Source organism: Primulina tabacum, chromosome 15 (assembly GCF_025594145.1).
Source record: "Primulina tabacum isolate GXHZ01 chromosome 15, ASM2559414v2, whole genome shotgun sequence".
NCBI lineage: Eukaryota > Viridiplantae > Streptophyta > Magnoliopsida > Lamiales > Gesneriaceae > Primulina > Primulina tabacum.
In genome coordinates this window covers 30734681-30747049 of record NC_134564.1, presented here as the reverse complement: position 1 = coordinate 30747049, position 12369 = coordinate 30734681, and the positions used below count along the sequence as shown (strand labels likewise).

General features: G+C 31.8%; 1 protein-coding gene across 1 annotated transcript; it reads right to left on the bottom strand.

Annotated features, from left to right (window-relative positions):
- Positions 1–616: 616 nt before the first annotated feature.
- Positions 617–6856, bottom strand: LOC142526494 (beta-amyrin synthase 1-like). The gene is made up of 15 exons (XM_075630937.1): positions 6544–6856; positions 3927–4112; positions 3743–3832; positions 3469–3666; positions 3294–3378; positions 3041–3207; positions 2647–2949; positions 2441–2554; positions 2234–2362; positions 1989–2144; positions 1814–1860; positions 1590–1733; positions 1310–1487; positions 1018–1101; positions 617–923 (listed from the first exon to the last, which is right to left on the bottom strand). The coding sequence occupies exons 1-15, from the start codon at positions 6742–6744 to the stop codon at positions 720–722; spliced, it is 2286 nt and encodes a 761-aa protein (XP_075487052.1). The 5' UTR covers positions 6745–6856; the 3' UTR covers positions 617–719.
- Positions 6857–12369: the final 5513 nt, after the last annotated feature.

Here is a 12369-nt window from a genome sequence, read left to right as displayed (position 1 = left end):
GATAAATTTTATGCAGGTAACTATGCTGAAGCAAATTATTTTTTTAGTTGATATTATATATGTATATATTGGTCCACCACAATAAATTAAAGAGCAAGTATCTACTTGGCAAGGCAAAAGTTCAGTACTTGTAGACCTAGTTCGAATCCTAGGTTTTTTTTTTTCCTTTTTAATAATTGATTTGCTTTTAATTTTTTTAATATTTTATTACTTTTAAATTTATCACATAAGAAAAGTCTTTTCTATTGGCAAATACTAAGTCTGCGGACTCCTCTAGTTTCTATCGCTACTACAGAACGGTCATTTTCAATTATGAATATTGTCAAAACTAGGCTTCGGAGCAAAATAAATGATAATTTTCTCTCGGATGCATTGATGATATTTATTGAAAGAGAAATTGTTAAAAATATTTGTATAGATGTTATTATTAGTGTAGATTTTGAAAATTTTAAGGAACGTCGATTTCATTTCATTTAGAAATTTTCTTGTTAAAAACGTATTGTTTATGTTTAGTTGAATATAACCGATGAAATTTTTGTATTTCCTCTTATAATATCTTGTCTGTATTTTATAAGCAGCCTCCACAGAGTCGAAATCCTAGATCCGCTCCTGATTTAACTATAAGCCATGAGAAAGATTTACAATAAACAAAGAACTCAAAAGTTTTGCATATTATTTTTGAGTTTTTATGAAAAATGTATCTTTATACATATGTTTGTTCATGACGATGAAGGCAGTGGAACCCGATTGCGATATTCAGCAAGACCCCACATCGGGTAGATATTTCTGTACGCCGCGTAATGTAACATGCAATTTTTCATGAAAACACCCGTAATCTCTTGCTGTGGGAAATCGCCATTTTCTAGCTGAGAGTTTATCAGAAGCTTTGCTCCACGGTGGAGGGGTGTTGGGTCTCTCTCGGCCTGTTAATATTTAATGTAGCAAGAGATATTCGATGTTTTGTGACATTTTGATAAAATTTGGTTTCTAAATGGGATTTTCTAGCAAGAGGCTAACCTGGCCTGAATGGATTAGACCCATCAAAGCCCAAGCAGTGTGCACCAAGATTGAGCGGTTGTGTTCCAATGGCACTACGTACACCTATTTTTATAAAATGGGTATCTATATTATATGAATCTCAATAGGATATTCAGGTTTAGTTTCAAATTTCGGTTTTGGTACATTAACTTTTGGTTTTCGGTTATTTAACCGAAAACTAAAGTTAGTTTACCAAAACATAATTTTGAAAAATTAATGAATCAAAATCCAAAAATAGACAGTTTAGTAGGCCAAAAAATCATTTTCCTACCTTTTTTGGGCATGAGAGATAGCTTTCTCCCCAACCCCCATCGTCCCTCTGTGTTTTCAATAGAAAATCAACACCTTTCCGGACGGCCAAACAGTTGTTGTAAGTTTTACCGGCAGCAGCAAGTCCTCCAAGTGCAAACCAAGAGCCATATGTAAAGCAAACACCCCAGTTTCCATACCTTTCCACAAACAAATGACAGTTAACCAATTAAGATACTATCAGATATCATGAGTGTGAAATTAATATTGTCTGATTAAACTGATGGAAAACGTATATATACCATGATCCATCGGGCCTTTGAATATCTTCAAGGTATCCAACAGCCTTGGTGATGAAGTTCTCTATTTCTTTCTTCCTGTGCTCCGGATACAACTTCTTGAACAGAACAAGAGCTTGGATTGCTGATGAAGTCCACTCAACATACCTATATATATCGAAAATCTCATTTAAGATGTTACTCGAAGAAATTACTAGAAGGGCTAATGGGATTAAGATGAATTTTACTCGTGCTCGATCACAATGTCAGCGAAGAACTCGGTAGGGTTGAGCACCTATCAAATCAAATAGGAAAAAAAGAGAGAATAATTTGGATTCTTAGTGCAAGAAATTAAATAGAATTAATCACAACAGCATGCTTTCCAAAGCTGGTTAATTTCTTGTTATGATCAAGAATGTATACCTCCAACCAGTTTGAGGCTCCTGCAGGCTCCCATGCAGATAAACCGCCATTTTTGCTCTGCAGAGAAATCAATATGTTTACAGCATTGTATAGTCCTTGAGCTTCAATTTTTTCTCCAACAATTTCAGCAGGCATCAAAGCGAAGAGAAGGCAGCACTGACGAACCGGAAACAAGAAAAACAATGAACGTATAAGCCTTTGGATTCCAAGAATCTATATTTTTCTTTATAAACAAGGATGGATACCTTCAATCCTTCAGCAGTACAATCTGATACTTGCCATCCATGATCTTGATCCGAAAATGTCCACGACCCTTTAGAAATATGGCGGTACATACTTTTAAAGTCACCAGAAGGATCCTCTTTCACCTGCATGCATTTTCAATGTCATTATTCCATTTCAACTAAACGAAAAAAGTAAAAATCTTAACTAGGATTATAAATACCTGACATTTTTTTTATGAAGTCGTGCCCTTTCTTCAAAGTCTCGCCTATTTCGTTGCTCAAATTACTGGCTAACAACGCTTGAATCGCGAAACCGGTATCCCATTCTTGACTTCCAAAACTCTAAATTTAAAATCCAATCTTTTCTTTTCAAATATCTATCAATTTAAATTATGAAAATATCATGTTTGGTGCCTAGAAATTTACTGAAATACCTGCATTTTCATGCCATCTTCAGCAACCCATATATAGTCAGGGATTCTAGCAAGATGTTTCTTGAAATAGTCTCCATTTGGATCCTCAACCCAACAAGCCAACATACACAACACCTTTTCCACACATCCGATTGTGATGTATCTGCTATTTTCATCTTCATAATGGATGTGCTTCATTGTCACTTGGAGAGCCTTCTCTCTTAACTTGTTGAATGGCCAACGAGTCAACAAAGGCTCGGTTAATATGTAACAGCTGTCCCACATCAAATCTTGTATTAATGGGTGAGGATAATACAGATCTTCCTGCATTAAGGCTTAAAATTTACAAACTTATTTTAAGTAAAAGAGAAGTGGAAAAAAAAAAAAGAGCATTCACGAGTGATCAACGATTCACCTTTGCACACCGATGTCGTACACTTCTCCAGTTGATTTGTTCGTAGGGCTGATCATATAATTCTTCTCTTATCCGTAAAATGAGGGGAGTGATAGGTCCTACAAATCTCTTGCCGTATAAATACGACATTGACATGTATACCATTCGGCAATAGCACCACATTTTTGCTGCGTTTTAGTTGAGAAAAAACATAATCACATAATCAGTATTAATGCGAGCGCACACATATATGTATATCTATGTATGTCCATACCTGGATGCATAGGGAGAAAGGAAGGGAGAAGCCAAAACTCAGGCGGCATTGGGTTGCTTCCAGACCAGTCAAATAATCCTAGAATCTACACGAAAAAATAATAAAACGTTAAAATGTTTTCCTAATCAAGAATACATAAGTCGATCCACAAAGACACGAAGTTATGATAACATACAGAAAGCCATGTTTTTCCCCAAGAAGGTATAGCCGTAACAGTTCCATGATCTAGTATCCATTTTCTTGCTCTATCACACGCGTTGTTTTCCCCACCATCTGGTCCTTCTCCGAGTATACGCATACAAATGTAACTGAGTGCAGTGCAGAACATAGTGCTGTGGCCTTCTATGTGGAAACCCCAGCCACCATCTTCATTCTGTTGATTGGAATTAATTACACTGAGACCATTAATTATGGTTTTACTATTAAGAGGAGACTCTACTAATTCACACCTGGTGACAATATATGTAACGGATAATTTCTTTTCGATGTTCTAATGGAAAAACGGTGTTGAGATGGCCTGTAATATAAAGGATCATGACCTGCATGCATATGAACATTTTACCATTTGTTTATACAAGTTTCGCAAGAAATATGGCTTTGATTGGTGACCAAATATTGTTACAGACTACTTACTAGAGGTGGAAGAAAGAACAAGGGGCCGGCATTTTCAGCTGGCCAGTGGCCATCGCCGGCTTGCAACGCTGAGAAGAAGTGAACGGCTCTACGCAGCGTGGCAGTGGTCGTCTCGTAAGTTATGTCTTCATCATCACCAACCTTCACTTGGGGAATTTGTTGCTTGAAATTCTTTTCATGCAGGAACTGATCGTTTAAAATTGATTGTTAATAATATTATCAATAATATTATCATAACAACATACAATATTATATTTTTGAATATTTTATATCACACATAACATTATGAATTATAATAAATTTAAAAGGTAGCAAAATTTTATCATATTCTAATCAATTATTAAAATTTTATGTTTTATTATAATATCTAGATCTTTTACATAACAATCATTTATTATTATTGCTGATTAAATTAGATGTGACCAATTTGTGGAATTGTTGGCCGAACATATTGACCACTGCCCACAGCTGAGGAAAAAAATAAAAAAAAAGCCCAAACGGGCTGCGGCTCTAATTGACCTAATTTAATTTAATAGCTAATTAACTTGTCTTTATTTTCGAATCTAGCTTCATTCCAGTGATGGCTTGTAGACAGAAAATTTCATTTTGGTGGGTAAAATTTATTTTAAGATACACATTTGAACATGTATAAAAATAGTATATCTTTTGTGTGACGATCTCGTGGATTTATACATGAATTGGGTCGATTTTTTCATACCTACAATGAAAAGTAATATTTTTTACATAAAAATTAATATTTTTTATGGGTCGAATTATATATTGGAAACGTGTTTCACAAAATTGATATTTGAGACGGTCTGATATGAGCTTTTATGAAGACAAAAAAGTGCTACAAATTAATATATCAATTATAAGGATGAAAATAAAAAAATATGCTATAAATATTTATTAAAACTCTACTTAAATCACAAATTACAATTTTCGAACATCAAATTTGTCAATGACAAATAACTATATAAATTTGGTTAGAAAATTATTTTCCATTTTCTTATAAAGCGGCCTTTGAGAATTCCATCTGAAATTTATGTCAGCTACATCTTGCGATGGACCCGGATTACCACGGTGCTGCTAAGCACATCATATGATGTTGTGCTTACATGGCATTTTTTTGAATTTTTTTTCCACTTTTTTCTGTTTTTTTTCTCTTTTGTTTTTCCTCGGTTTCCTCCATTTTTTTCCATATTCCACGAACATTATTCACACAATTTTATATGAAATAATATAAACATTTTAATTCTTTTATGTTAAATTAATAATTTTACAATTAAAAATTACTATATTTAATATTTACATGTGTAAAAAAAATTTAATTTTATATTAGATTATAACCGTAATTTTTTTCCTAGTATTTTACTAACTATTAAAAATACATCACGGCCAATTTTCTAAACTAAGCAAAAATGAAAGAAAAATTCATAATTTAAAATCCCGATACATTCTTCAATATATTTTTATAATTATTGATTAAATATTTAATATATATATATAATCTACTAATTTAATACATATCAGAACCATATATTTTCTTTTTAAAATAATGTTAAAACAAAGCCACAAGCAAGAAAGCCAAGAAAAATTTATCATCCTTACCAAGAATTATTGAATATCATGAGCTAAAACATAATCTTACATGGTTATACATGCATACACACACATATATATTACACACATATATATACAAATTATGTATATCACACACAAATCTCTTACAATGATGATATTTAAAGGTAGCATCGGTAACCGCAAGCAATACACACAATTAATAAGAATTTCAGATCAATAGCAACATAAAAATACAAACCAACAAAATCAAATAAAAAATTCGATAGCCAAAAAATTAGACATTTAAAGGAACAAGAAAATCGAACATTGTATGTTAATAAAATAAAATTGAGTGAGACAGAAAAAACGAGAAAAATAAGAAAATAGACAAAATAAGACGAGATGAAGTAGCCGAGAAGAAAACAAATGTTTATATTATTTTATATAAAACTGTGTGAATAATTTTTGTGGAAGAGGGAAAAAAATGCAAGGAAAACTAAAAAGAAAAAAAGACCGAAAAAAGTGGAAAAAAAAGAGAAAAAATAAAAAAAATAAAAAAAAATGTCATGTAAGCACAACACATGTTGTGCCACTGTAGGTGATCCGAGTCCATCTTGCGATACATACATATACTCCTATTTTTCATAATAAATGACAACGGAGATTGATGCTTAAACTTGGAATCTGGAATTTTTTATTTTTATATGGACTGGGATTACTATAAAGTTAATGAAAAACTCCTGCTCATGCTTTAAATGCTCTGTTTTCACTCGGAACTTGAATATTTGAAAACATTATATTATTATACTGACACTCTAATTCTTGGTTATAAAAACACAACCGATTTTTTTTAAAAAAATAAACAAATGTGAAAATTAAAATATGAATATCTCACGCAATTTATTGATACTTTATATTTAGGGACAGGCTTACATTTGTTTGTCATAAAAACACAGTCTCACATATCAATTTTATAATACGGACTTCAACTTAATCTGATCCCCTAGTTTTTTGCTAAAAAAATATCCTCTAGTTTTTTTTATTATTATTGAACCTGAATCCTCCACAAGAGATCACTGCTAGGCTTGACCTGGCTCCGGTTTTCCCAAAACTGCCGACGCGCATTCTCCGCTTCTTGACGGAGCTCCGGTGTGCCGTAATTCGGGTCGAACTCCCATGTCTGCCGACCCACATAATTGTTGGTGCTGTAAAGGTAAGGACTGTCAGCTCCTTCAGCGATCTTTAGTCTCCACATTTTTTAGGTTTTTTTTCTGAACCTGCAGCAATATTAAATTTAATTGATCTTAATGTTGCATGGAAGAAAATCAAATGGTGGTGGCCTGATTTATTTGTTTACATGATCGTTAATTCGGTTTCTATTTCTCATCTTTTTAAGCAAGTTGTAGTGTAGCATGTATTTTGCGTGGAGTTTAGTTAATAAATTGAAGTTGGCAAACACAAGGAACTGAACAAAACGTTAGCCACGGGCATGTATGTATACATGGTCGAGCAAGTTTCATGCATGCCTCGGATGATCCATTTCCAAATATGTTACTGAATACGTCGTGACCAGATAAAAAAAAAAAGAGGAAAACCTACGCATCTGAATTAAATGCGATTTTTGATTGCAAATTATGAAGAATGCTGAACAATTAGCGAATATCGATTATCATACCTGCCCAGAATTTTGTTGATTTAGTTCCGAAGGAAGGAAGAATTGGTTTGATATTGTGGAGTTTTGGAAGGTAAAGACTCTGAGTGCTTTTACTCCTGAGAAGCTTTAATTTGCGGGTTTGGCAGTGCCCAAAAAATGAGGTTAAAATAATAATGTTCAAGTCAACATTGGAGAGCACTGAGAAAAGGTGCTTTGAACTTTAATTAGCTTAATTTTTTTAGTTTTTCTCTAATTTATCTCTAATATATCTAAAAGGTCGAATTATCTCAATAAATTATATATAATCACTAATAAATAAGTATCGTATCATTATAAAATAATATATATTTTATATAAATATTATCAAATAAAAAATAATAATATGCATATTTAATGTATATATTAAACTTTCTTTTTAGTCTACTTAAATACCTAGTAAGAAGAGAAACAATTAAAAGTGGTTTTTTTTATATGGATATCCTATTTGAGTCATCCTTGAAATTTTTTTATTTTTTATGCTAAAAATATTACTTATTATTGTAAATATAGACATGATTGATTCGTCTCACGGATTCTCACGGATAAAGGTCCGTGAGACCATCTCACGAAAGATTTACTAACTAAACAGTATATAGTAGATTAATTTTGTCCATAGTAAGATCGATTCCTGGAACAAAGTCTACTTGCTGTCATGAATTTAATAAAATTACATACAACGTAGGTTTTAATCACATAATTGTTCTCAAAAAAATAAAAATTGGACAAATCTTTAATAATTTGTTCAAAGCCACACAAGAAAATAACAAAAGTTTATTACTTATATACCTTTTTTTAAGGAAATGTATAACTGGCAATGTACTATGTTGTGGTATATATTGTGGTTAGTGAAATGTTTATTGAAACAGATCTTCTATGATATTTCTTAGCAACATTTGATGTTGCATCAACAATTGATTATCACGTGTTAGGTTTTTATCGGTGTGATAGATCTTTTAGTATGTTGAATTAGAAAAGCAGTTGCAATTTTATACATGTAAGAACCGATTTTTTAGCATGCAATTAATAACTATAAGGAAACTTGTAAGATTTGATTATTGTATTAAATAAGATATACATATGGGAAAATAATTAATTGTTGGAATCTTTGTTACCAAGTCAAAAATACCTACAATAAGGCATGCATATTTTCGAAAATATGCAAGGGGATATACAAGATTTGGTAAGGACCATCCAAGGCTAGAGGAATCAATGCATGGACTTAGCAATTTTCGAAAAATTGTGGTGCCTAAAAATACAATCACATGCAAGAATAAACCACAAGGAAATTGGAAGCAAATCCATACACCTAGCCACCATAATTTCGAAATTTATGAAAGGGAATGGGATCAAGAAATAAATCTCTTAACTTAGGTAGCTGAATTTTCAAGAATGTCAAGGATATTTGAAGTCAAACATTGTGAAATTTGAGGCAATTTTGGCATGATTTAGCCACCATATTTACCTACATCCTCCTCCCCTATAAATAGTGCATCAACCCTAGCCATGCCCACACCATAAATTCGAGACCCCCTAGTTGCAATATTTCGAATATTCCAGCAACTTGTCCTAGCCAAAACTCTGCCTGAAAATCATCCCGAAGTTAGCCTACAAATCAAGCCGAAGTACTGTCCGAGCAAAAACGAGAAGCAACTCAATTCCCGAAGCCAAACACCTACGTCTTTAGCATCAAAATACACTGTAAGTTGGCTTGTTTTTAAACTTAAAGTTTCGGATTTGTGCATACATGTTTTCGGTTTTAATAAAAGAACAGTAATAAAAATTCGATCGAGCACCGTCTCCCGTCTATACGTTTTTTTATGAAATTTTGGTACGTTTATGTGTTGACGCTATGAGGATTCCCTGAAAATGGGTTGAATTCCAACATATGGCACTTCACGGTGGGATAGAACCGTTTTATGGTTTCGCCCCCTTAGATGATTAAAACTTAGGGACTGACGTCAGTAAACCGTTAAAGGTGAAAAATCGCAGTGTTGTTATGTTATGATATGATGTTACGATCATGAAAAGCATGGTGTATGTATATGTTATTTTCGAAAATGAGAGAAAATTTTTATGTTGTGTTCAATACTTCCCCACTTGCTGAGTATTTCTCAAAATACTCATCCCCCTTACTCTCCCCTCCCAGATAAGTCTGAAGAGCAGGTTGAGGATGAGGAGTCTGAACAGTTTGAGGCTGGTGATTCGCGAGATCAGGAGTAGTTATATTTTGAATTTATTGATTATTACTTTGTAAGACGTTTCCGCATTTATTTCTGTCGTTTTTGAGATTTCGTTATTGTAAAGACAATGGTTATTTCTTTGAGATTATGATTTATAAACTGGTTCCGGTTTACATTGTGCTACAAATGGTTGCTGTTTCGATTGTGTGATTGTTAAACAACGCCGGTGTCCATCCTGAGTCTAGGGACGTGACAATACACATGACAATCGATGATTAATTTATCAGATAATTTTGCGGATATTTTTCTGTAATTAATTGCATTGCACAATCCATCTTAGAATGACTTTTCATTTCTCAGGTCTTTATCACCAAAAAACATATTGGACTATGCGTTTGTCACATTGTGGTATTTCATCAAATTTTGTACTTACTTAAGAAACCTTTTAATCATTTAGGTTATTTCTTGACTTTTTTTATTTCCTTTTTGTTTTATTGGGAAATATTTTAAATTTGATCGCATTAAGCTAATCATAAACAAGCTAGCCACCTATATAGAAAAAATTATAACATATAAGGCTGTCATATCCTTTTAGACTATTCAAGGCTACATATTATTTTATGAATTTTATAATTTATTAAAAAAAGTATCAATTAGTTGTCCCAAAAAGAATTACGCGACACACTCTATGAAGTATCTGAGTTGATGGAGTATGTGAGCAGCTTGACCAATGGTCAGAAATTTGATTATCTCTATCAATACTTTCTCAGACAAGTTTGTCATATAAAGCTTGTACAATGTGATTTATTTGACTAATGTGGTATGCATGTCATTGCATTAGTCTGAAATTTACCCAATAAATATAAAAAAATGGTAGTTGTGAGTACCACGTCATAAAAAAATACAATTATGTGGATTAACATGTAAAAATTCATCATTCTAAATTTTTTCTTTCACTAGTCCCAAAACTATATATGTTCTTACTCTTCGAATTCATCTTCATTTTTATCTGGAGAGGGAATTATGAGATGATCGTTTTGTTAAACACTCAATTAGTGTGAGCAAATCGAACACAACAAATACATACATGTATACAAATGATTTTTGAAAAGAGTGTCATAACATATCAAAAACAGACCGTCACAATGAACATAACCTTGATGTATATAATTAATATTCCATCTTATCTTTACCGGTTTACTAATCAGACCCATATATTTTATTCCTTTAAGAGGTGAGATCATGTAACAATCATTATGACTTACTACGTCAGGGCCATGTAAAGGTTATTATAATCTACCATGTCAGGGTCAAATCTTTTTATATTTCAGAATTCTTATATCATATCAAATTCGAATCATGAAAATGCTTAAAATCATATTTTTATATGGCAAAAACTTGTGTGAGACAGTCTCACAGGTCGTATTTTGTGAGATGAATATCTTATTTGGGTCATCCATGAAAAACATTACTTTTTATGCTAAGAGTATTATTTTTTATTGTGAATATCGGTAGGGTTGACCCGTCTCACGGATAAAGATTTGTAAGATCGTCTCATAAGAGACCTATTCGCGTCTTAGGACTTTGGAGAGTTACTTTGGCTTTATAGATTAATTGGTGCATAAGGACTAATTAATAGTCTATCAATAATTATTCTTAATATATGATAAAATATTATTATATTTTTATTATAAAATATATTGTAAAAAAATTTCTTATTTTTATAGAACATTTAGACACAACAAAATTAAACTCTCAATTTTGTTTTAATAAATAAAAAAATTGGCATAAATATGTTTTATTTATTATATCAGAATTTTGTCACGATTATCAAAATATTCATATATTATATTACAAGTAGTTTTTTTAGATCCTCCCCATATTCCAAGTCGTGGAAACTATTTATATTTGGGAATATAGAGTTATTTACGAAGGGCTGAAAATTAACGCAGGCTCGTAATATTGGTAAGGACCAAGTCGAAAGTGCCCAATTAGTTTAATTGGCTTGGGTCTAACCCGAGCAATAAAAAGTGTGGTAACGTTAGGTTTTGTTTTTTATAAACAATTTTATTTTATTTTTAATAAAGATCAGCACTGTCTTATTTTGATTTTTCTAAAGACTCATTTTTATATCTTCCAACAAATATATTATCTTTTAAATTTTAATTTCCTACTCTTCTACAATATGCCTAATATTACATTTTTTTCAAAAAAAATTCACCGAGACTGGCGAGTTTTTGCTAGATAAAAATAATAAAAAGTTCGACAAGTAAATATGTCAAGGCTTCTTTTAGAAAACTCATCTCCTCAAAACAAACCTACTGAAACTCCATGAACAAAAAAACCTTTGAGTAATGGACATTGTTTTGAGACAAAGCACATTATAGTATGACAAATGAAAACGCAAATCTTGGTTTTAAAAAATAATGGTTCATATGTATGTTGGATGTGACACACGTTTAGCATACTTAATTTAACTTCAACTTATTACGGTTTTATATAAGATTGATAACTGTGATTTTTAGCCAAAAATTTGTGTGAAACAGTCTCACGGGTCGTATTTTGTGAGACAGATCTCTTATTTGAGTCATCCATGAAAAAATATTACTTTTATGTTAAGAGTATTACTTTTTATTGTGAATATCGGTAGGGTTGACCCGTCTCACAGATAAAGATTCGTGAGACCGTTTCACAAGAGACCTACTCAATCTTATAAACTATTCAATATTTTCGTTTATAGTAGCGAAATAGTGGTACACGCGTTGTATGCTTGTGTAATTGGTTTTTTGGACATCTATATGGAGTTGAATCAAATTTTAAATATATTAATAAATATTTATACTAAAAAAATAAAAATTTCTATCCAATATGTTTTTTTTTTACTTATTATTTGTAATATTGGTCATCTAGTTAAAATTGAGTATTAGTTCTATATATTTTGATTTTGGGCAATTTAGTCTTTTTTTTGTCTGAAACACTAATGTGACACAACATATGTGATCATCAC